The sequence below is a fragment of the Diuraphis noxia genome, unplaced genomic scaffold (assembly GCF_037042655.1).
Source record: "Diuraphis noxia isolate RWA-SAM2 unplaced genomic scaffold, SU_Dnox_SAM2 contig0001, whole genome shotgun sequence".
Classification (NCBI taxonomy): Eukaryota; Metazoa; Arthropoda; class Insecta; order Hemiptera; family Aphididae; genus Diuraphis; species Diuraphis noxia.
In genome coordinates, this window is record NW_028301711.1 from 104,339,032 (window position 1) to 104,365,653 (window position 26,622).

A 26,622-nucleotide genomic window follows, 5' to 3' on the forward strand; every position below is an offset into this window, starting at 1 on the left:
ATTTTTTTTTTTTAATTCATAATATATATATGATATTTATTTAAAACTTTTTTTCACTAGGAATTATGTAGATTCCTCCTGTAAAGTAAAAGGATTTGAAACTCAATATGATCGTCTCATATCCTTACAAATAATTGACAATATAGTTTATACAATAGGCATTCCTGATAAATCAGGTGGTCTTAAACCACTAACTAAGAGAAACAGAGAGAAAGATTCACAAATGAAAAGTGAACAACAAAAATCTCAAAAGGAACCTTCACTACTGTCAAAATTATTTTTCCCACAACATATTATTGATAACAATGGAAGTTCAATGATACCTTTGCGTGGATCGAGTTCTACAATACCAAGTATTAATTATAATTTTGATTATCAAATAAATATCGATGATCAGTTTAAAAAATCAAAATTTCCAAATTTTTTTGATTTGAATTTAAGATCTTCACCATTTAATTTAACTGATGATGAAATATCTAAATTAAGTTCCCAATATCAATCAGAAAATATACGATTAATACCAGCAGTGTCTATAACTAATAATCTTCAAAATGCTTACCTATTGCCTGTTCAACAAAATATTCGGACAAGTAGTTTACACCTTACAAATGTACAGTTGCCAAGTACGAGTAAATCACAAAAAGTAAATAAACCGCAAGGGCTATCAAAATCAAAAACAACAACAGCAAAACAAAATAACTTTGGTAACAGTAGTTTAACAATGCATTCAAGTATTCAACATATGCAAATAAAAACCACTACAGTTCAAGAGCAGTTGCATTTGGATGATCATATAGAAACTAATATGTCAATCCAACAGTATCTACAAACAACTAGCACAACTACTCACAAGCAGCAAACTTCAAACCTATTACATGTTACACGACCTGGAGTGAGCTCTCAATTAATTCAGAATAGCATTATACAGCCAGAGCAGCAAGTACAGCTACAAAATGACACCGGGAGTAATAGTAATGTAACTGGTACAAATGTTCAACAGCAGCAGTTATTACAGAAATTACAATCTAACACAAATTTAACAAAAGGAAATGCTCAACAGCATTTATCTCCACAAACAAATTATCGATCGTCCAATATCAATGTTACTAAACGTCCATCTCCTAGACAAAGTCCAAATAAATTATCTTCTTTGGATGAAACAAGCACAAGTAAACATACTCACATGCAGTAATGCTAATAATAGGTTATATTCAAACTATGCAATGCTCCGAGATAAAATATAAAAATTCAACATTCATAACTATTTACTACTTATTTAGACATAAGTTTTTTTTCAAAATGTAATTCTTAGCATTTTAAATCATAAGTTGTCATTCACAAAATTATTTAATTAATTATATATTTTATATTTATTCTTTAATGTAAAGCAAGACTATTATAATTATTTATTGATTTTAAAAATATTTGATACTTAAAATAAGATATTACACTATTATACTATACCTAAATGTAATTTAAGAAAACAAAATTTATAATTTGAAAGTAGTTATTTTTAACTATCCATTTAAATGTTTGTTTCTTATAGCTGAACATTATTTTTTATTTATATTATTATTTATTGGATTGAAACTAAGTTAGATAATACTAAGTTAAAAATGTTAAAAATTTGGTATCAAGATATTAGAGTTTTTAGAGATATTATTTTATTATAGTTAAGTTAATTTAGTTTAAAACTACTGCAGCAGTTAAGATAAAAAAATTTAATATTAAGAACTGAACTAAGTTTTTGATAATGAAATCGAAAAACATACAATATTTTCATTAACGAATGACAAATTTAAAATATAAAAACAAAGTTACAATATTTATTATAATTGATTTTAATGTGGAACTAAGCTGGCAAACATAAATATAATATTTTAGAATTCTATCCAATTTTAATTTTTACAACTCATTTGAATTTGTTAGCCTCTTTTCGGTGTTTTGTAGGAAAAGCTTAATTTATTTGTCTTATTGTTGCTTAATACATATTCATTTTGAAAAATCAAATAAATACATTTGAAACCGTAGTAAAATAATGACCTAAAAAAAACTTAGAATAGAAACTAATGAATTAAAATAATTTTTCAAAATCAAAATTTAACTTCTAAAAGTATATTAATTTTTACCAGCTTAGCTTATTGTACTCACAAAAGAAAAAAATATAATATTTTGTCGTGCCTTTTTTGACTTGTGCATGTGTGTATGTGTGCTTTAAAACATAGCCAATCAATTTCTTACATTGCGATATAGGACGATGTGGAATCCACAGTCACATTAATAATCATTTATGATTAACATAATGATCAGGAGCAGTGCCAACAAGATTATAAATAGCCTAAATGTTGCCCCTTAAACAAAATCCACTATAAAGAACCACCTTAACCCACATTATGTAACAATTGATCTTACAATTGTATCAGTAGCATTTTTTACTCAAACAATTTTTTTTTTTACAAAGGATCAATGTATTTATAATATCTTATAAATTTAACCCAAAATAAAAATTAAGAACTTCATCTTTTAATGTTCATTATATCTAATTAAATGTTGGCTTTTATGTATTAATTGGATTTATATGTGTTTATTAAATATAAAATTTATCATTGTCAGTTTTTTTTTTTTTGATAAATTAAATCAAATACACATTAATAAATTATGTACAGCATAATTATTAATTAATGTTAAATGTCAAACAAGAGTTTTTCTTAAATATATGTAATTATTATAAGAAGCAAATTTGTTGTTGAAAAATGTTTACTTGAAAATTAAAAATTAAAAGTTTCATTGTTTCCATTAATTTCATTAAAATATGTTTACATTTTAACCTAATTACTAACATTTACTTTACAAATTATGAAAGAGAAATTTTTACAGTTTATTATTCAATAATTATTATATTTTTATCTTAAAACATGTAAAACTTTATTTACTTTATTTTCATTAGAATAACATTGCTGAAAACTGAACGGTAAAAGTTCATTCATTATTTAAAAATAAAATTGAAGACCATGGAGCAACAACAAGACGTGACCATATTTTGGTCTAAATTATTTGTTGACTACACATTATTAAGAAAAAAACTGTGTCATTTTGTGCAACAACCTGACAAATCCAATTATTAAATACAAAGATATCATAATATAAATAGAGGTTTCTGGTTTTTATTTTAGTACAGCAACAAGACATCTCCAAACTCCAAATATGTCTGATTATTCCACTAAAATAATTTATTCATTATGAGAATATAGGAAATATATATATATATATATATCATAATGTATAATTTCTTATTTCTTATAGTGCAGCAATTAGACATCTCAAAATATTAATTTTGGTTTAAAGATCATACAAATTTGATTTTTAGGATTAGCTGACTAGTGCTTATATGCATTTAAGTGTCAATTGAAAAATTGTATTGGAAAAGTTTTATTATTACTCCCTGTTTTTTTTTTTTTTTTTGTATTGTCATTAATCTTAATTGAAATTTATTTTTAATTAGCATTCAAACAATATTTTTAGAGATAAGACTTAAATATTAATTTTTTTGAAGCTAATTTTTGAGTATTTTAAAATTTATTTTACCATTATTTACATCTAATCACGATTATTTATCAAATATGTATAATATAATATTGTAATAAATATAAGTTAAAAAAAGAAAGAAATTTCACATGACAAAAGTTAAAAAAATTATACTAATGTGTAAACATTGCACAAATTAGAAAAATAAAAGGAAGAAGACTCTCATTTATCTTAAAAGTCAAAATTAAAAATTCCCAGTAGTTTTTGAAAGCATAGAGAAAAACAAAATGAAAACAATTGGAATCTTTAAGCAAACCCAATTTTTGAAAAAAAATCGATTTTATTTATTTTTGGTGTAACGCACAAATAAACAGCCATAAAACTTTAAAATAGATTATTAAATTGACTATACGTCTATACATGATACAATTTTCTAAACATTTTGACTCTTTTTGCCCTATTTACAATCATGAAAAATTGAATTTTTTCAATTATTGTTGGTAAATGATTTTTTGGTTGATAAAAATAACTTTAATATATGATAATATGTGTGATTAAAGTTGCACATAAATGAATATTGAATGTAATAAAAAAAAATAAGCGGGTAAGTCGTGGATGTCGCTCTGCTGTACAGTAGGTTACTGTAATGGATGGGATTAAATTTGAATGCAATGATAGGTATCATTGTATACGAAAAACGATTCTGAACGGAGATGATTTGTCAGTCTAGGATATATTATATTTAAATATTGTCATATATTCTATTTTGAAACAAATATTTTATTTTTCAATTAAGTCGCATTTTGCATAAGGCATGGTTAATCAATTAGTGTAGTTATCATAATTCATAATACCTTATATTATCATAGATATACGAATACCTGGTTTGAGAACAAATCGTTATCATTACGCGATTTCATAAAAATTTAAAACTCAAACGCTCAAAACATTTTTCCTATAGGTAATGACGCTTCAAATTTTCTCTATAGCTTTTTGAAGTAAAACTTATGTAAAACTTGGTGTTAATTATAACCTTAGATATAAATACAAACAATATTATGAATTTTGAACTACAAAATAATTTGCAAATATTCATGGTTTTGACGAATTTTTGTCAATATTTGAAATTCAAATGCTAATAAAAATTTAATTTGAATTTCCGGTGGACATTTTTTTTGTGATAAAGATTGACAAATTTGTAAGAAATCTTGTATTAAATTTTCAAATCTTAGGTATAAAAAGAAAAACTTTTATGAATTTCGATCTAAGATAATTTGAACATTGCCGTAATTTTTATGTATTTAGTCAAAATTTAAACTGTAAATACTTATAAAAAAAATTGTGACTATATATATTTCTTTTATTTTTCCAATGCTATTGTAAAAATATTTTAGGAGCCTTGTATTAAATTTTCAAATCTTAGATATAAAAGGAAAATGTTTTATGAATTTCTAGGATAAAATAGTTTACTAATTTTCGTGATTTTTACGTATGTTGTCAAAATTAAAATTTGAATACCTACATGTAAAAAAAAAAATTGTGGCTATACATTTATTTTATTTTTCAACTGCTATTGTAAAAATATATTATGAGCCTTGTATTAAATTCTCAAATCTTAGATATAATCACTATAAGAATAACTTATGAGGAACTTTGTATTAAATTTTCAAGTATTTTGATAGGGCCATAAAAATTTTATCGACACTTCAAAAAAAAACTTTCAGACAAATTGAAAATTTCAATCGTCTATAAATATCTGAAAAAAGGCAAAATATTTTGAAAATTAAATCATGTAAAGAAAATGCCAATCCTAATAACTGGTAAAATTTTCAAGTATCTACGACTTATACTTTTTGAATAATAACAAATATTTAAAATCGTTTCAGGATAAATCGTAACTCGTTACGCTATTTCGTAAAAATTTAAAATTCAAACGCACTTAAAATTTTTCCTATAACGAGACTTCGAGTTTTCTCTATAGCTATTTGAAGGAAAACTTATGGAAAACTTAGTGTTATATTTTTAATCCTTAGATATAAACACAAAAAATTTTATGATTTTTCAACTTCAAAATTACTTGCAAATATTCAACAGATTTCGTAAAAATTTGAACTATAAACGCTTATAAAAAAAAATGTGACTAACGATTATTAATTTTTTTTTAGCTACAATTAGAACAACTAATAAGGAACCTTGTATTAAATTTTTATGTTTTTTTGGTTGTCCAACATTTTTTTACCGACACTTAAAAAAAAATCGAAAATTTCAGTGGTCTATAAATAACTAAAAAAAAATCGAAATTTTTTGAAAATTAAACGGTATATAGATATCACTTACATTAACATTTGGTGAAAATTTAAAGTATTTACAGTTATTAGTTTTTGAACTACAACCATATACAAATATCGATTTGGTCGAAAACTGGTTTTGCGTAAAAATTCCCGTTTTTCTGTCATTTTTTTTTTGTTTTTTTTCGATTTTTTTGAAAATTGTTGGAAAATGTTTACTTTTGACCTCTATAATGCACCAAGGTGTAGCGTTCCAGCATACAGGAGGACAAACGACTGGTGTGGAGGTAGATGGATTGAGTGTAATAAGTATAACAACTTGTGATTAATTATTAGATATTTATTTGATTACTATGCAAATAAAACACTTTTACTGCACAAAATGATTTAATTGAAAATATTCTAAGTTCGAATAATTAAATTGGACTGGTGTCTGGCGTGAAGGTGCTTGCTCTAACTCTGGTGGCTCACGTCTGAATTTGGTCTAATCGGGGCTCTCCTATATAGTCCAGATAGTCCTACTCCCTGCGTTTCCTCTCCTTTCGATAAGATAAGTATATGTGTCCATGGCCGAGTCGCGCAAAAGCGTACGCGTGTAATTTTATGATATCGCAGCTTCCCACGCTCGTGCGACCGGTCGGTCCATATCCTGGTTATTCGCGATACGTAATCTCCATAACCAGATGACATTACTCCTCTCTTTAGATGTGCCCGTCTATACTACGATTTCATATTTAGCATTTCGGAGAAATAAATTTAACGAACCCGATACTACGATTTCATCTCGGGTTTCATATTTAATATTTCTTATAATTTTACGATGCCGAATTTCCGAGAAGTCTAGGAGTTCGGCCTTCGACACAGCTATTGAGGTCCTACACTAACATAAGAAATCGTACGCCCCAAGGACACTTACGTGTATATGCGGGTTTATGTGTTTTAGCGGGACGTCAGTACATAGCAAAGGATATTTACTTTTACATCGGAAACCACCCCCAAAGTTTTAAATTGAAGCATTATTTCGACTAGTTATGTACACAGACGAAAAACAAACATAAAAAAAAAACACACATCATTGTAAAATCAATACATTCATCACTTCGTTCAGAATCTAAAATTTCAGACTGAAGTCATCAAAATTTCGAAATTTCAAAAATTTGTAATTTATTTTAAGTCAGAAATGCATACAATTTTATTTTTTAAACATACATTAGAACTGAAATAGAATATTCCACACAAGGTAGAAACCTTTAACAAAAATATTTAAACTTTTGTAAGTTAGAATTTAATTTTAGATTAAGATATATTTTTAAATGTATTTAAAATACGTATTTGAGTACCTAGGTATCCACTTAAGAAAAATTTAAATATTTAAATTATTTTCGACGTTTACACAATTATTACAATTATTATTTATACATCATGTGGTAATAAAATTTATTTTTGCTGCATACTTTGTTAAATACTTAGTTTTGGCTCACAAAAACCATTGTTTAATTTAAATCGTTACCATTAGCTACAGATTATATTGGTATATTATACCTATATATTTTTTTTAAACAAATCTTAAAATCAAATATAGGAAAATTTTTTATGTGAACAACTATATATTGTGAGATATCGGTAATCTTAATGGTATTAGGTTTACTTCAGCTTTAAGCATTTTAGTTGTATCTGTCTTCAGTTTTTTGTGTTCTATGTAAAAAATGTATGAGAATTAAGAAATGGAAAATAACAAAATTACCTAACCATTATAATAATTACTGTGTACCTATATGTAATGTATTGAATATTTAAACAGAAGCCTAACGAAAAAGAGTAGAAGGATAAAAGAATGATTAGGTAGGTAGTTTTAAACAGCAAAGTCGAGTAATACATATTATATATATATACTCAAATAAATTCCGATGTTTTATTTGTTATTTCTAGTTAATTATAATTATGTTTTATCATAGTACCAAGTTGAACATTGGAAATGTACTCATTATAGATCGATGAAAATTTAGCTTTAAAAGAATGAATGATAATTATTTGTATATTAACAAGATATTTTATGAGCAAATAATAAAAGCCAATAAAATAGTCTACATAACATATGTCGAAGGACATTTGGTCCAACGCCTTAATTCCCAGACCACTTAAAACAGCTCATTTTCTTCGGTGTTCGAGCTTATGGAAGACTTATTATTTTTTTTTTAATAATTAATATAATATTAATCTTAATAATTTTGTTTTTGTTTCCATAGAAATATTTAAAACAAATACTTATTAAATTTTTATCTTTGAAAAATATATTAATCATTTCATATCGCTGCTTATTTTACGAAAATGTATATCACATAAATATGTCTTATAACGCTTGTGATGCCAAGAGGCATAAAACAAAAAAATTCAGCTATAAGAGAAAGCCAATTGATGTGAATCAAACCAGACAGGTATCTAATGTGCAAGAACCCCCGAAATTGCATGAGGATAGTAAACCAAAACAGGCAAGAAGCCAGTCACCAGAAACCAAAAAAACAACACCAGAAACCAGAAAACCAATACCAGAAACCAGAAAACTAACACCAGAAATCAAAAAACAAATATCAGAAACAAGGAACTATCCAGAAAAAAATTTTAAAAATCAAAATGATCAAACAGAAATAGCTAATAATGATAATGTTAAAATGGTAATAAAAATAATAAAATAAAATAAATAAAATAAAATATACCTATTATGTTCATCTGTCTCGATAGTCTCCTGGATTTGAAAATAAAGCAACGCAAACAAGAATTTGCTGTATTCATAAACATTGCAAAAGAAAACAGCGGAGACAAAACGGAAATTTCATTCAAGACATGTGGTTTTGTTTGACAAAATTATGTAAATAAATAAAAATGATAATATTTAAATTTGAATATTTTTTTTTATCCTAATTTTTTTACTTTTCAGTGACACATAAATTAACTATCAATATAAGGTACTAAATCAAATTTTATTCATTAATGTTATACAGTGATTCACTAAGCATGTTTACTCCCCCTTTTTCTTCAATAATGAAGTTATTCAAAATCTGATTTTTGGAATCTTTAAATATAGGTACCTACTCAAAGATCATATTTTCAAATTCTTGAGTTTTTTTGTACCACTTAAAGAGTGTCCTGTGGCGATACAAACTTTTGTTTTTCAAATGAGAACCGCGAGTTTTTACTAGAAATTATTTAGCTTACAATTTTTTTGAGAATTTTGATGTATTGAAATAAAAATTTTAATGAGTAGTTTTTGAGTTATTTAACTTTGTGTTTTAAGTATAAAAGGTCCATTGTTGAAAATTTCTGAAGACCAAAAATTACAAAAAAATTTAAATTAAGAATATTAGAATGTTATTAAAATTGTTCATGGCTATATCTGTGAAATAGTTATATTTCATCCCTATCATAGAAACATAAATTACAACATGTATGTAAATATTCAATCTTGGTTTAGTTTTTAGATTAAAGTGAAAATTTGAACTTATTATTCAAAGAAATTAAATATTGATCAATTTTTACAACATAATTATTCAACTGTCGTTACATTATATTCAATTATTTAGATTAATGACAGTGATTGAATTGGGAGAAAATTAGGAGGATACAAAAGACTAAAAATAAATATGCATTTCTGAATATTTTAATGTCTTATTGACTAGAATAGATAGGAATATTTTTTAAACAAAAAAGGACACGGTACTCTTCAGTTCAAGCACTGCTAAAAAATATATGTGATATTTATTTCCTAACAATATTATGGTTGTAAAAATATTGTTTGGTTATTTTAAAGTATATAACCACACATAAAATACAGTTTATTACTTATAACTTTATAAGTGGTAAATTTGATAAAGCCCAGGCAATACTAATTGCAAAAACAAACAAATTGTCATTAATGCCAATCTTTGTATTAAATTTATTATTTATATGCACTGATATACATATATAATAAACAAGATTGCCAACTATTGATAAGTTGTTAAGGGAAATTTTTACAGTAACTAAATATAGCAGACTGTGTAATGCACATTTTAATCCAAACGTTTTTGCTTAAAAACCAGACACATAAGTTAAAAAAAAAAGATGTAGTTCCTAGTAATATTAATTATCCTGCCACTCCCATTGAAAAATACAGAAAGTAAAAATTAACTGGAAGTTTGGAAATGCTAATTTTCCAGGACTGAATAAAGTACCTCAGAATAACAATCACCCAAGTATATTAACCAGTTACCTAATAAATGGTTGAAACAAATTAATAAATAATAACCACAATATTTTGTAGGTATCTAGTAGAAAAAAATGAAAAATAATATAGAATATTTGTATTCTTTAATGACAGTAACAGTTGAGTATTTATGGAAGAGTAATAAAAAATCATTAGTATTGGATTTAATATCTGTGTGTATATGTATGTAAATGTACCTATATAATATTATATATGTTGATAAAAAAAAAAATCAATATAATATTTATTGAAATTAATTTAATTTACATAATTATTATATTAAGAATATTTTAAAACAATTTATTATAATACTGATATTAGTTATATTATATTTAATATTGATAAATGATTAATGAACTACTTGTACACAGTTTGCAAAAAGATTGAATACAATAATAGGAAGTCAAACAGATTTTGGAATATTATGAGTAGTATTCTAATTTCTAGTAAATCACATACAAACAAATAACAAATAACAAAATTCTAATTTATCTGTATATAATAAAATTAATTATTTTGTATTTTATGCTATCAATATTAGATGTATAATTATCGTCACTAACATTACTTTAAAATATTCAGAGTTTAATTAATAAATACTAATAGTACTGTAATTTTGTCCATTAATATAATTATTAGTAATAATAAATTTAATATAAATATTTTGTTTGGATCTGGAATTCAAATTCTCTGGGCAGGACCATATTGACCAACCAGTATATACATTGTCCGGTACATATATCAAGTTTTATAACATAGTCTCAACAGTATTAGGTAAAAACTAGGGTTTGGTTGAATTAGGTTAAACTAGGTTATATAAGAAATTAACATTTTAATTATATTCCATGAATCGTAAATATTCATTGGTGTTTTTATTTATAAAACCAATAAAAATTTAGTGAATTGATTTCAGGCCATATTTTCTAAATAATAACATCTTATTTATACGTTTATGGTATAGTTAATTTTCCATTTTAAATTATAATATATAATATAATATATAAAATTATATAAACCAATATTAATTTTGTGATCACATTATTTTATAGTCTGTACCAAATAAGAATGCATATGATGGTGCACAAAAATCGGTAGGGAGGTCCAGGAGTCATTTGGATACGTCAATGTGATGCGCTCTTATTTGGTAAAAACTATAGTTTTTACTATTTAATAATTAATATACTGTGATTTTAATATTTCTTTAAAGTTATAAAAATTGTTATACAAGTACTAATCCTATATTTATGATCAATAAAATTATGTGCTACATAAAATAGTTTATAGTTAACTATAAGTTTAAAAAAAAAAAAAAACTATAATTTTTAAATCAATAAGTACTTCTTCGCTATCTTAGAGGGTTAAAATAATATAAATAAAAGGTTGATTTAAGAAAAAAATATAGTGAGAAGCCTTAAAATTAATGATATCACTGAAAGTATAAAAACATAAAATCATAGGATCATACAGTAAAATTGTAAATACTTAATAAAACTGTTTAGTATGAAATATTGGAATGTAGTGTACAAAATGAAACAACCAATTAAGTCTATCTTTATAATTCTTAATAATATACTATTAACGTATAATTAGATTTATTTTAATTAAAGACTTTCATTTGATTCATTTTATTGAGATTTCAGTAACTATATTCTATTTAAGAATGAACCACTTTTGCGCACGCGTACTGATCTACCCACTTGTCTGACCCTTAAGCGAGAACTACGTGTACTTTTATAGGTCAGTTGAGTGGTTCATTGTTAAATGAAATAGAGTAGACTCTTATATCTTCTTTTTCTAAGATTAAAAAGACTTATGAAAAATTTGTTGACAATTACATTTGATAAACAATAGTTAATACAATTTAGGCACATAAAAATAAAATAATATATCCATAAGTAATAATACATTTTTAAAAATTCAATACTATTTTAAATAACTATTATAAATTTTATCAATGGAATAAACATATATCATGATATAAAAATAAGAGAGAAACATTATGTTAATCTATTATTTATTAGTTAAGTACTTGTTGTATGTGATTTTCTTTTTGAATGTGTAGTTGAGGAAGACTGTTTTGAATTCAAAAATGAATAAGTTCGAATGATTGGTTGTTCTATGCTCGAATGTTGTAGAATCTTATAACAGTTTTCTAATGCACACATCATTGACTGTGATGTTGCTTTTATTATTAATAAATCTGGATCAGTATTCCTTAAACGTGGACCTATAGTTAAAAATAAAAACATATTAATATTATTATAATTTAAGGATAAAACAAAATTTATTTTGATGTTAAAATGTACAATATTAATGTGTATTTCTTAATCAATTATTATAAATATACCATATTTTTGTATGTTATATACTACTCTGTAAATTCTTAAATTCAACTTGATATAAAAAGTATTCATTAGATTTGATAATAAATATAAATCTATAATATTACATGTTATTTTATCATACAAATGTTTCTAAATTAAATAAATGTTCTACCAAGTACAATAAAATACCAAGTTATTCAATCTACATAATATATATATTATTGGTTACGAAACAAATTTATTTATTTCTTCATAAATAGTATTTACAACTTCATGGGATATCAATGTTTAATATGTTATGTTCTAACAGTGCAGAAAGTATTTTATTTCTAATAACATTTAAAATAATTTTGAGAGTCCCTCAATTGTAGCCCAAAGTGACAAAATCTTTATTCATATACCGATTTCAATTAATGAAGGTAAGAAATATTAAGGTTAAATCTGGATAGTAGATGTAGAGAGTACGCAATCACAGCTCTTAAATATTTGGTGTAAATGGAACTTTATAGTTCATTACAGATGAGAAAGTCAATAAATTGCAATATCGCAAAGATAGTTCAAATGTTTTGAGTGGACTTTTATTGATAGCGATTATGTTTTTTATTTGAAATATAGGCTACTAATAGTAGTTCTAGTTTGTAATTAAGAGAACGCCACACCCGCATGTGTTGTCTCCGTCTTACAAACTTATAACATCGCAAAATCTGTTTAGCGCGGGACAACTTTACTCCCTTTGTATTTATAGTAGAATTACCAAAATTCCACAACGCATAGGTAAGAACTTTATCTGTGTCATAGCGTCGTTATTTTTTTAAAAACATAAATACAATTAAAGTTATAAGCTTAAGAAAATACATTTATTTTTTATTTTTTCATTAAATTACTTAAAATTATTGGTTTGTACTATCAAAAAAATAACGACGCTATGACACAGATAAAGTTCTTACCTATGCGTTATGAAATTTTGAAAATTCCATTATAAATATTGAGGGAGAAAAGTTGTCCCGCGCTAAACAGATTTTGCTATGTTATACGTTTGTAAGACGGAGGCAACACATACGGGTGTGGCGTCCTCTTAACTACTAATGCAAGTGAAATTTTTCATGCCAAATTCAGTTAATTGTTTTATACTTCTCATACAAAAATATTTTCATTTTTTAGAAATTTTAAAACAATGCCAAACAGATTCTCAAATGAAAATACAATTAAATATTTTCTACTCTTTGGAAAACAATTGAACAAATATATAAACAGAAATATCTACCAATTCAAATTGAAACACTAAAAATCTAAAATAATGTTTAAGACTACAAAATATCTAATTTTGAGTTTATAAAAACAATGAGTTATTAAAATCAGACTGTAAAAATATAAATTATTTATTTAAATATATCATTGTCTGACTAATTATACTATTGACACGACTTAACTATTTATAATATTTTTATCATAACATTTTTTATCTTTTTTTTTAATTTGACTACATATCATGTATTTATAATTCAACTTAACACCAAAATATTGTTCCATTAAAAATACTTTTATATTTATATTAACTTTTCTTTTCTTTTTATTTATGTTTATTTGTTATACTTTTTTTTATTAACTATTTCAAAGGTAATTAGGCTCTGAAATCTATTTTTTTAAATTTAAATTTTAATATCATTATGACCAAATTGTCTAAGTTGAAAATAATGCAAACCAGGGTTTTCTAAAACTGAATGTTCATCGGCAAATGAAAATACTGGAACTTAATAGTAAGTGTAGAACATTAAAAGGATTAATTATATCATTAAATTATACTTAGATGCATTATTTGGCAAACCTGCACTTTATAGGCAATATACGCCTATATATATATTATACATATATTAAGTCAAAAACAAATATGAAATGAATAAATGGTACATGGTAAAATTAAAATTTGTTTATCGGAGTTATAGGTTACAACTCATCAATTAGATGTTTGATAAGCATTATAATGCATATTTCTGTTAAAAGGTGTGTAGTATGACATGTGTGCATATTTTTTACAGGTAAATTACAACAAAAACCTAAAAATAATAATAATAATAAACTTAAAAATTTACTTTGAATTCTTAAATTTAAGGAAAATCTCTTACAATGTATATGTAAAAAAATTTAACTATGATAACTAAATTATACATTAGATTTTAACTGCAAAAACTCACCTTGAGATGGTAATTTCTCTATAACTCGAGCCATGTCGATAAAATTGTTTTCAGCTTGAGACAAATATTGCCGTGCGTTGGCCAATGATCTTTTAACGCCACTTGGGCAAAAATCATAAACATTATTCGTTTGTGAATATTTTTGTACATTTTTCTATAAATAAGAAAGCAGTTACTGCATTGATCCAAATAAATTATAATAAAGTTTATCTAATATATACTTGGGAATGATACTCTGCAGCAGCTCTTAAACGATTCACCCAATCTTGTCTAGCTCGTGCATCAACAGCTCTTAACTTATAACATTCACCATTCCAAGAGTTCACAGAAAATGTATTTGAATCCTCATCACTTGGAGATACAACAGCAGATTCCAAAAAAATAAATCCCCGTGGTTGTTGCTTTGTATCATTTTCACTCTGCATAATAAGACAACATAATTTTTAATAGTAATAGTTTATATTAGTAATATAATTAATTATATATGGTTTGTTGGATCAAAAATATATTATTAGTTTTCTACTATATTATTATTTTTATAATTTATTAAGGTTGAATTTACATTTTGTTGAATGTATTAGCAAAAGTATTCAATTGTTTTGCAGTAAATTAGTTATCATATAGCATAAATATTGATATGAAATATAAAATAGTCATACCATATTTTGTTTGAAAGAAATTTAATATAATACTATTATCAATCAATTTAAATAATAACTAATAAAAATGTTGGTCTTGTAGTTCAGAATGACATTTAAATTCAAAGTAAAAATAGGGATTTGTAGTCATACCATTATAAAGTTTTTAACCATTATTTTTTATTTAATATTTATGTAGATGAGTATAAGCCTTTCTATGAGTGATTTTATACTAGTATACTACATTACTACTAGTAGGTAAGTTATTTTAAGTAGGCGTTTTATAATACAAATTGTATAGACCAATCAGGCACGGATCCTGAGAAAAGATCTGTGGGGGGGGGGGGGGCAACAATTTTTTTACAACACAAATATAATTATAATATATGTTATTCTTAATTTAAAAATATTGTCATAATAGTATATATTATAATATAATCAATGTAATTAATAAATTATTGATTATTTAATATATAAAGGGACAATGTGAAAAGAAGTTTAGATATTATTTATTTGTTATTTAATATGTAATATGAGAAATATGTGTTGGGGAGGGGGGGGCTAGGGCCTAGGGCTTAATAATAAATTAATATTGTATACATACAATTTAAATGGTAACAAATTGTTTAAATTCATTTCTATAAGTAATATTATATAATATTAATAGTTTTACTTAGTTATACACTTATATATACCATAACCACCATGCTTTCTGAAACAGGTATTAAATTAAATTTACCAAATTAGGATCTGGGTGATATTTAAAATTTAAAATCTATAATGAATAATCATAGCATAGCTTAGTGTTTAGTTTAGTTACCTACTTAGACAAATTATAGGTGTTTAAAAGGTATTAAAGGTTTTTAAAAACAAAGTTGCTTCTTAAATTTAGTCTTATACTTAGTGGTAATCAAATGTATTAATGACAACCTATAGGTATTGATATTCATTTTTTTAATAATTTATTGGAGTTTTTAGAAGTATTTGTGTATCAAATAATAGAATAATTCTAAATTAAATAGACACAATTTTTGTTTGAATTTTTTATCGATACAACACAAATAATTTTTAAAGTACTAACATTAGTGACAGTAAAGTAAATGATTAATCATCATTTTGTAAACCAATTACTGGCCAACAATCTTTAAATTGTGTTTAAGAGGGGCCATTAGTTAATTCATAAAGTAAATTATGGTTTTTAACTGAACTACATTATTTAAAAATTGAGTAAATTTACATGAGTTTGAATAGTAAAAAAATCAAATGGTTCTAAATGTTGAAAGAAATACATTCAGATGGATAATTGAATGCAATGCAATATCAGAGAATTCATCTCCTAAAAATTTTTTTTATAACTATTGACCAAGAAATCCAAGTCTATAATATGAAAATATAAAAATCTAGATTGGAAACTATGTACTTGAGTATAACACTATCAAAAGTGTAACGATATAACATAATAATATGTATGGCTATGTAGTTTACCAAAAAATAGCTTAGTGTTCCTTCTCTTGGGTCCACTATGAACCACCTATGTTGCCAGCCTTTGACTACGTTTGTGTACTTGTACAGTTGTCCTTCTTGAATTTGTGACAAAAACTCTATGCCTCCAGTGTCCATGACGTACAATAGCAGTCAGTTAACACACTTGCTGTATACGATAGGGCAATATTATCAATGACGACTGGCTGATGTCAATACCGGAGAATGTGAACGTCTATAAAAATGTAACTATGTTAATATTATGATTATCCAATATTTGTTCGCAGCGACTTTTAAACAAGGACGGGCGTGGATGTGGCAGTCACTTTCAATATTGTGTAAGTACACTTGCAAAAGTTTGGAGGTATTCTGTTATTAATTTTAAAAATTAAATTCGAACAACTAATAATATTCCAGTATATTATATGACTATAAATATATTATTAATTATTTTATTATAAAAATTAGTTGAGTTATTTATTACTTAAGTAATTACTTATTCGTTAGTCGTAGTTGTTATCGCTAATTCTGAGTTTGAGACATCCAACACCGATTTCTGATTGTGAGCAGCAGCGCAATATTATATTGTAGACGTAAAAGCAGATAACATAACAACGATTATACAAAATTTTATGGCCCTTATCGGCAGCTTTCGCAATAACAAAATAATAGGTACTGATAATAACTATTCGTGACCTTATGGCTTATACCATGGACGGCATAGACATATAAATATTAATTAGCGGCGGCCGAGGGCCGTTCTCCGACAAATGATAACAACCGATTTTTTCTCCGACAGCCAGAGTGACCAACCATGAAAAAAAAAATGTCAAATCGTTTTAATTATTTAAACGTAATATATAAATTAAACAAATACAATTAATACACTTTATATTTTAAACTACTGAAGTATAAATTCATAACTATAAACAAATGCAAACAAATTTAGTTGGTTCAACAATTATTATAGTTCTATAAATAATAGTAAAATAAATTTAAAAGAATATTACGAACATTAATAAAGACCAGATAGACTTAAACTATATTGGTGGCGTTTCAATGAGGAATTGGATAAACAACTACATTTTTTCATAACAGTATATTTTTATTATTTTATTATATTTGATAATAAAATATAATTATACATTAAACAACTTCCAGCCCTGTGGTTTCCTCATCTGATGTTCATTAATACACAAACAAAAATAATAAATAATAATATATTATGTATTTGAATTTTATTTATATTATAAATGCATTTAGCCATAGTATTTACATTTTATTCATATTATAAATGTATTTAGCCATGGTATTTACATTTTATTTATAATAAAGATATATCTACTACAACATTTAAGTTTGTAGAGTCTACAATAATGACAAAAGTAAAAATAATAGAGCATTATAATATTGTTGGATTTAGATGGCATTAATTTCAAAGATTTTTTTAAGCGGTTTTATTCTTAAAATTGAGCTTTTAAGTTTTAACGATTCAGATTACAAATTTGTTTACTTTTTAGTACAAAATTTCCCTAACGCTAATTTAATAAAAATGATGTTGGTAATAGAGAATATTTGAGGTTATATTATGGTATCATGCTATCAAATGTATGTTTGTCGGAGAACGACCCACATCTCTGCGTGCGGTGCATAGACCTTATACTAATATCACAGATTATATAAAACCAGATGGTGCACTCCCTATTCGGCCCATGTAATTCTCAAAAATGCGAAAAATCAAAACCTACCTCAAATCAGTGTCACCACGGATAGGGAAAGTAAGGCTTTATAAGAAATTATTGTTTATTAACTACACATCACTGACTTTTTTGACACTGTTCAGCCGTTGTACCACAGATTATATAAATATATATTTAAATATATAGTAATATAATATATATTTAAATATATAGTACCGAATTACTGTTATTGTTTTGCTGCTCATTGCTCAACGCACGCGGTATGCCGAGTGTGAATTTTTTTATTTATTAAACTTTTTTATTTAATCTTCATAATTTATTTTTGTACCAATTATTTTATATTTATTTAATAATAAAGAAAATATTTTTCATATTTGATTCTGTAAGATATCCGATTTTTTATATCTGTAAAACTTAGTATACTATTTCATGTTAAACCATGCTCATTTAGTTAGCTTTTCGAATTATTTTTTGGACGTAAAATTTAAAAATTAAAAATCGGGCTTCTTTTACGGAATCTGATTTTAATCTTCTCTACCTATAATTTTTTTTATTTATTTATCTTTTGTGTATTGAATTTGTGAAGAACATTATAATAAATGAGGTAATACTCCTGCCACAGACCAAAATTTGTATTTATTTTAAAAATAATGTATTTCCTCCTTGTCTTTGTGATGTACACAGTAAAATATTTTTAAATTGTGTAACAGAGTCACTATTTCTTGAAGTGTAAATAAAAATATCGAAAAAGAGAAAACAAATTTAGTATTCTGGAATAATATGCACAAAAAAATATTTTAAATATTTAAAAAACACTTCTCAAAAAATGTTGGGGAAGTATTTGTGTGCTTAACATGAATATCTGTTAAAAGTTTTAAAAAATACAAGTAGATTTGATAAACATAAGCCCCAAGATTATAACAGACTAATCCATATATTGAATTAAAGCTACGCAAAATTTCTCTAGACATTTCTTCATAAGGTATCCACACACATATGTATAGGCGTTCCTCTCTGGAATATTTAATTTCCTGTAGTTAACAGTACCAATTTTTATTGATTTGTTGAAGTACTCGTTTCCTTGGAGTTTTGGCAGTTAATGAGTTGGGAGTTTGAATACTTATGGAACACGTGTCGACTGATGTACAACTTGAAAATGATGTAGATGAAACTAAAAACAAAATTAAGAATAAAAGATCATACCGAACAAAAAAATCTATTTGTAATCAACATACTAGGAGTTGAACATCTTGGTGGATTGTCAATTATAACACTTTCAATTAGGGTGTTATCATCTAAAGATATGGATGAAATATATTACCATGTTGTGAAGATTGGTCTTCTGTACGGATAATGTTACCTAGGTAAAAGAACAAAATAATTTTTTACTATAGTTACTAATGAAGACATTTTATTTACACATTCAACTTACTGTTAAATAATGTTGGTATAGCATGATTTGACAATCTATTTTTTTCATTATTCAGGTACATCTTGTCTTCAAAATGAAGTGAACACAATCTATGATTTCTATTCAAAACATCAGGGTCAATGGTTGGTAAATTGATTGGTTTACAATTTTCAACCCAGGCAGCACATCTAAAATTATTAAACATTTCGTAGGTACTACTACAATTTTTTGTAATGTATAGTCGATAGAAAATAAACAAAAATTAATTTGATAGACATTGATTATTACCTAACATATAATTATATAATGACTAAATACAATTAAGATTTAAATAACAAGAAATAGGTGGGTAAATTTTTGATATTTCTTACCTTGCGTGATCTTTGGGAAATCTATGAAACTTCGTTTCAATATGTTTTTTCCCAAAAACAGCGCTGGTGCAATTCGCCAACGAACATGTATGGCCGCCCGAATACATTATTCAAATTGGTAAGTAGGCCAGGCAATAGAGACAACATTTTTGAAAATAGCGGAAAAAAATCCCAACCAAGATTTTTTTTTTTAAAGTTTTAATAAAATATGCCCTATAACATACTCAAAGTCCCCATTGATTGGACTGGAGCTTTTTTTTTTATAAGCTCATGAAAGTTTAAAAATATGAGCTTTTTTAAATATCTCAAAAAATATTACAAATATCAAAAAAAGTTTCAAATAAAAGTTATTTATTAGACAATTTACAAAAAAAAAGATTACTTATATTTTTTCATTTCAACACATATTTGGAAAGATATATTTGTATAAATATTGACAGTTAAAAAATTATTAATACATTTCTCTCTCTTTCCGTGTTAAATTTTTTTTACACTGTATTAAATATATTTATGTGTTCTACAAACTAAAGGTGAACGATTCAATTATAATAACATAACAAAACATACTACAAATAAAAATAGTAAATAAGCTAAAGAATAGGTAATTGGTCAGTCGCGAATTCGCGATGTACATACTTTTATCTGAACTTCTGTACGGCACGTCATAAACTCATAGTATTTATAAGCGATAAGAAACTAGTTTTGTGCCAAATAATATTGTTATATTGTAATCTATTCTTACAATAGTTTCCCGTCATATACGGATGGTAGGTACTGATGGCAGTAGTGTACGTATCGTAGTCGTAACGAGTCAGTTGACAATCTTAACGTCTTGTGCGATTTAGTGAATATTACGTTGTTTCAACATTATTAGTTCAATTTTTTATTTTATAATTATAATATTACAAAAAATGTCATTAATAAAGTGTTATATTTGTAAGAAGACTCAAGGTAACTTTGTTGAAGTTAAACAAAAGGGTTTAATAAGTCTCGTAAAAGCTAGTCAAATGCGTGATGACAATAAGTTTAATAATGTCAGTGGTACGATAATGGTACATATTGAATGTAGAAAATCGTACACGCGTAAAAGTAGCATCGTAAGTGACTTAAAACAAGCTAGTGCTTCAACTGCGTCTAATAAGTCAGCGCCTCCTACACCTATCAAAAATAAAGTACGGTCATCTCATCAGTCGCTTCAACTAAAATGTAAGTGTCTTTTTTGTTTTGAAATTATACCAGACAATTTTTCGGATATTCAAAAGAAAAAGCCTGTTGAGAATAGACAGATTGTATGTACAGTAAGTACTTTAAACGTAGGTCATTCTATAGTTGAACAAGCAAAAAAACGAAATGATGTATGGGGTAAAGAGGTTGAAAAACGTTTAGCTAATGTCATTGATGTTGTAGCAGCTGATGTTATTTATCACAAACACTGTTTTGTTAATTTTTTCAAATCAACCTCCAGTGGCAATTTAAAAAGAGGTAGGCCGCTAAATGAGAGTATTAAATTAACTGAAGATGAACGTGTTAAAGCCAACGAATATTTCAGTGTATACTTTGAGCAACCAACAAGTATGGAAGTTGTAAACCAAGATCCAAATTTTAATTTAATGACTAATAAGTTTATAACCGAAATAAATTCAATTAAAAATCTGGGGCCAACAGCTGAATTATGGGTACAGTATTTTGAAATGGTTACATTAATGAAAAAATTTATTCAAGCTGAAAGATTAGGTGACTGGTATTTACATTTATCTTGTTGTAGGGAAATGCTACCTTATTTTCAAGCATCTGGTCATATCCCGTACGCTAAGGCAACCTATTTGTATCTACAAGAAATGTTAACATTAGAACAAAAAATGAATGCTGACGAGTATTCAAAATTTGTAACTAAAGGTTACTTTACTATCCGCCGCACAGATAAAACTTGGTCTGGTTTATGGACTGACATGACGATCGAACAAACTCTTATGAGGACGATGAAAACGGTTGGTGGTCTTACTCATGGTAGAGGTATGACGGATAGTGTTAAGACTAAATGGATTTTGGGCATGCCTGTTTTAAATAATATTTGTACCAATATTGAACAGTTCGTAAATCTTACTTCCAATGTAAGCGAACGGCATGTTGAGCTACGGGATTCTAGAATATCCAGAGATGACAGTGATGTTGAAAAAATTTCTCAATGGTTTTCGTTTAATTATCCTTTTCAAAATACCAACTGTGTTATGTCAATCGCTAGTGGAATTTCTGGTGACGATAATGTTAATTGTCACAAAGCATATGAAGTTGGTCTTGATCTAGTAAACTCAATGGTGGGTAATAACTTCCATGATATAAAACTGAAGAGGTCAAGTAAAGTTACAACTCTAGCTTCAATAACTTCTGGTGTTAAGATTAATGAGGAAATAATTAAAATTAACCCGTTACTACTGTTTCAACGAATTGCAATCTTAAAAAAAAATGATGATGAACTTGTATCATACCTTCAATTTGAGCTTGCACCCTTCCCGTTAGCATTATTTGATGAACAAGGTCTACGAAAAACCAAAAAATCAGCATTGTATGATATCTTACAACCAATACCTTTAGAAAATATTAATATAACTAACGGAAAATATGTTATTGATGGAGGATTTCTCCTACATAGAGTTGTTTGGCAAATGAACCAAACATTTGAATTAATTTGTGAGTCTTATATTACTTATGTAGAAAAACATTTTGGTACTGATGCAATTGTTGTGTTTGATGGTTATGAAAACAACGCAAAAAGTATAAAAAGTTCAGAGCGTCAACGCCGAAGGTTGAAAAAAAAGTGTAGTGATGTGTTTTTTGAAAGCCATATGATAGTTCCTGTTTCAAAAGAGAACTTTTTATCAAACGATAATAATAAAATGCGATTTATTGAAATGCTTAAAATAAAATTAATTAATCATGGGTTTATTGTTAAAATAGCGAATGATGATGCCGATACATTAATTGTTAGCACTGCAATTAATGTATCAAGTTATCATCCTAAAACAATCTTGGTTGGTGAGGACATTGACTTGTTAGTACTTCTAATTGCTTTAACTCCTAGAGAAAATAATATTTATTTTCTAAAACCTAGCTCAGGAAAAATAGAAAAAAAAATGTATAGTACTGAATTCATACAAAACCACGATAAACCAATGATAAATAAAATATTGTTTTATCATGCGCTAAGTGGTTGTGATACAACGTCAGCTTTATTCCAAAAAGGAAAAAAAAAATGCGTACAAATACTAGATAAACAGAAGGATATAAACTCAATCATTTCAATTTTTAATAATCCTAATTCATCTCATGAAGAAATAGCAACAAATGGTGTTAAATGTTTTTTATATTTATATGGTGCATCAGAAAATGAGATGTCTTTGAATCAACAACGTTATAAACTGTTTAAAAAATGTGCTACAAAAAACAAAATTAATCTTGCGTCACTTCCTCCAACAGAAGAAGCTGTCAGACAATATTCTTATAGAGTTTACTTGCAAGTGCAGCTGTGGCTAGGTCATATAAAAAACCCGGAGGATTGGGGATGGACATTTCAAAATAATATTTTGTTACCAGTTACTACACTAAAAGCTCCAGCACCCGATCAGTTACTTAAATGTATATCATGTAGTTGTAAAAAAGGTTGTGGTAAAACTGTGGTTGTCGAAAAGCAGGTCTTAAGTGCTCAATTATATGTGGACATTGCAAAGGCCAATGGTGCACTAATTCTATAGAAATAGAGGTTGATTGTACAGAAGATTGTACACTTTCAGAATTATTAGATGGAATCGCAGAAGATGAAGGAGATTGCGAAACATAAAAGTATAATCTGCCTGCACTGAATGTAGTGTAATTAACTTTAAATTATAATAATTTTTTTTTTATTATACAAATTATTTGTATGCTATAATAAGTTTTAAAAACATCAATTTCTACTATGTTATTATAATTCAATCGTTCATGTTTATAGTTTGTAGAACACACAAATATATTCAATACAGTGTAAAACCTATTTAACACGGAAAGAGAGAGAAATGTATTAATACTTTTTTTACTGTCAATTTTTATACAAATATATCTTGCCAAATATTTGTTGAAATGAAAAAATATAAGTAAACTTTTTTTTTGTAAATTGTCTAATAAATAACTTTTATTTGAAACTTTTTTTGATATTTGTAATATTTTTTGAGATATTCAAAAAAGCTCATATTTTTAAACTTTCATGAGCTTATAAAAAAAAAAGCTCCAGTCCGATAAATGGGGACTTTTAGTATGTTATAGGGCATATATTATTAAAACTTAAAAAAAAAAAATCTTGGTTGGGATTTTTTTCCGCCATTTTTTCTTCTTTGCCTGGCCTAAAGGCTTTGAGTTCAAAACAAAATGACAAAAATTAAAAATTATGCTGAATGCTGATTGTTTATGTACGTTCAAAATCGTAATGTCAATATTTACACGTGCTTATGTATAGTGATAACATCAAAATCGTGTAGATTCAGTTTCAGCAGCAAAAGAGAATTTTCAATTATTTTCGAATCCTGGCTACACTGATATCCCAAACATTTTTCACTAATTTTCGAGTTCTCATTAAGTGAGCCTTCTGGTTATTCTGTGATATATTATCAGTATCTACCATCAGTGGAGTATTTTCAGAATGTTTACTGATTTTAAGTCATAAAACAAATAATTAAATTTTCTGGCCAAGTAAAACAATTATTGTAGATACGTTACCAGAAGTTTTTAAAAAACATTACCCTCATTGTAGGTGTATCATTGATTGCACAAAAGTAAGAGTTGAGCAACCTCAAACAGTTCAACAAAGAGTTTGCTTGTACTCCCAATACAAAGGTAGTTAGGTATACAATCAAAGTATTAGTTGCAATTACACCAAATGGGATGGTTAGTTTTCTATTTAAAGCGTATGGAGGTAGGTCTAGTGATAGTTTTATCACTAATGATTCCGGATTTTTAAATAAACTTGAACCTGGAGACCAAGTTCTTGTCGATAAAGGTTTTCCTGGAATAAAACCAGGTGTTGAAGGTCATAATAGTATATTAGTTATGCCCCCAATACTTCATAATGGTAGATTTTCTGAAGAAGAAGTAATAAAAACATATAATATTGCTAGTGTCAGAATACACATAGAACGACTTTTTGCAAGATTAAAATATTTTAATGTTTTGAATAAAATAACAACTGATCTTTTACAATATATCGATAACTTATTACTCATTTGTTGTGTATTGGTAAATTTAAGTTCACTAATTATAAAGCAGTATAATTAGTTTTGATAAAATATTTTAAACATAACATGTATTATATATTTTGTTGATTGTTATTATTACTTAATAAATTACTTATTACTAAATATTATAATTTATTTGATTGTTTACATAAATTTGGTAAGTAAAAAGAAAAGTAAAATTTATTCAGTTTTGGAATAATATTTTCTATAAAGGTTAAGTCTTTTTTAATTATTAATAACAAAGGCTGAATTTCATTAAAGATAAATAAGTTACAATCATTTAAACCTGTACAATACAGTAACATTTGTATTTGTGTATAATATATGATTATATTTTAATCCAACTTCGCCATTTTTAACTTCTATATAACTTAAGTCTCTAGTTTGATTTTCCTGTTTGGTCAATAATAGATTTTTGTTTGCATGAGCTGGGACATTTAATTTCTAAAACTGAAGAAATTTTTCCATTTATTAATATTAAACCATCAGGGCTGGCACTAATCCAGGGTCTACAAATATGGACAACCAACCCACTTTTAATTACATCAATGTTGTACATTTCACAACGCATTAAATGCCTTGTATTCAGTTTTTAATCCATATTGTATATTACTGGCTCCTTTTCCTACAATTGCAGTTTCATTTAATAAAGATATTGCTAATTTATTTTGACATTCTTCAGACTTATTCCTTAGTGTTTTTATTTTGTGTGCTTTTAAACTTGCTGATATGCGCATCTTTCGGTTTTGATTCCAAGATAAATCAAGGGACTGACCTAATGTTTGGTTAAAAATCGATTTTATCATTGTTTCATTAACATAAATATTCTCAAAGAAGTAAGTATGCTCAGTTAATGTTAGTGGAAATGCAGAATAGAATTTTTCAAAATCTGATTGAACTTGCTTGATGATAATATTGGATAAAAAATCACTGTTACTTTCATATTTTAAGCTTTGCTCGACATGATCTATAATATTATTTAAGATATTAGAGCATTGTCTATCAATTTCAGAGCGTTTCCCTGAACACAAATTATAACTTAAACTACATGGCAATGAAAGTATATTGTGATTTTGAATGAAATCATTATGGCTCAGAATAGGAACGTCATTATTTAATTGTTTTTGAGGGAAAAGATCTGATATTTTTTTGCCTTTTTTATATAAAAGTTCATCATACTTTGCGGGTCT

General features: G+C 26.2%; 3 protein-coding genes and 1 pseudogene across 8 annotated transcripts in view; 2 read left to right on the plus strand and 2 right to left on the minus strand.

Moving 5' to 3' along the window:
- Positions 1 to 2,612, plus strand: part of LOC107163181 (uncharacterized) — a 31,542-nt gene extending 28,930 nt beyond the window's left edge. For all 4 annotated transcript variants that reach the window (XM_089218180.1, XM_089218181.1, XM_089218178.1 and 1 more), the window contains one exon: positions 61 to 2,612. In XM_089218180.1, the coding sequence (XP_089074306.1) occupies positions 61 to 1,192 (1,132 nt within the window). In that variant the 3' untranslated portion in view covers positions 1,193 to 2,612. The remainder of the gene's footprint in view (positions 1 to 60) is intronic.
- Positions 2,613 to 3,574: 962 nt separating this feature from the next.
- LOC107163188 (uncharacterized) lies at positions 3,575 to 10,255 on the plus strand. 2 transcript variants are annotated; one of them, XM_089218184.1, is made up of 3 exons: positions 3,575 to 8,485; positions 8,553 to 8,679; positions 8,749 to 10,255. In XM_089218184.1, the coding sequence occupies exons 1-3, from the start codon at positions 8,159 to 8,161 to the stop codon at positions 8,781 to 8,783; spliced, it is 489 nt and encodes a 162-aa protein (XP_089074310.1). In that variant the 5' UTR covers positions 3,575 to 8,158; the 3' UTR covers positions 8,784 to 10,255. The 2 variants fall into 2 exon arrangements, with proteins under 2 accessions (XP_089074310.1, XP_015365952.1); XM_015510466.2 differs by lacking the exon at positions 8,749 to 10,255 and having other exon boundaries at positions 3,579 to 8,485; positions 8,553 to 8,708.
- Positions 10,256 to 11,604: 1,349 nt separating this feature from the next.
- Positions 11,605 to 17,328, minus strand: LOC149063054 (oxysterol-binding protein-related protein 11-like). Of its 2 annotated transcripts, none has more exons than XM_089218182.1 (5): positions 17,186 to 17,328; positions 16,693 to 16,924; positions 14,791 to 14,988; positions 14,570 to 14,723; positions 11,605 to 12,280 (listed from the first exon to the last, which is right to left on the minus strand). In XM_089218182.1, exons 2-5 carry the CDS (start codon positions 16,825 to 16,827, stop codon positions 12,075 to 12,077), a joined length of 693 nt encoding a protein of 230 aa, XP_089074308.1. In that variant the 5' UTR covers positions 16,828 to 16,924; positions 17,186 to 17,328; the 3' UTR covers positions 11,605 to 12,074. The 2 variants fall into 2 exon arrangements, with proteins under 2 accessions (XP_089074308.1, XP_089074309.1); XM_089218183.1 differs by lacking the exon at positions 17,186 to 17,328 and adding an exon at positions 16,981 to 17,123.
- A 1,858-nt stretch (positions 17,329 to 19,186) lies between these two features.
- Positions 19,187 to 20,278, minus strand: LOC149063055 (uncharacterized; annotated as a pseudogene).
- Between the last annotated feature and the right edge of the window lie 6,344 nt (positions 20,279 to 26,622).

Excerpts from the sequence above, each read along its gene's own strand:
- LOC107163188 (XM_089218184.1), top strand. The coding sequence starts at position 8,159 with ATGTCTTATAACGCTTGTGATGCCAAGAGGCATAAAACAAAAAAATTC. Across the intron at positions 8,486-8,552 it reads ATAATGATAATGTTAAAATG|TCTCCTGGATTTGAAAATAA; the intron begins GTAATAAAAATA and ends CTGTCTCGATAG. Across the intron at positions 8,680-8,748 it reads GTTTTGTTTGACAAAATTAT|TGACACATAAATTAACTATC; the intron begins GTAAATAAATAA and ends TTTACTTTTCAG.
- LOC149063054 (XM_089218182.1), bottom strand. The coding sequence starts at position 16,827 with ATGGACACTGGAGGCATAGAGTTTTTGTCACAAATTCAAGAAGGACAA. Across the intron at positions 14,724-14,790 it reads CTGCAGAGTATCATTCCCAA|AAAAATGTACAAAAATATTC; the intron begins GTATATATTAGA and ends TCTTATTTATAG. Across the intron at positions 12,281-14,569 it reads AGAGAAATTACCATCTCAAG|GTCCACGTTTAAGGAATACT; the intron begins GTGAGTTTTTGC and ends TTTTAACTATAG.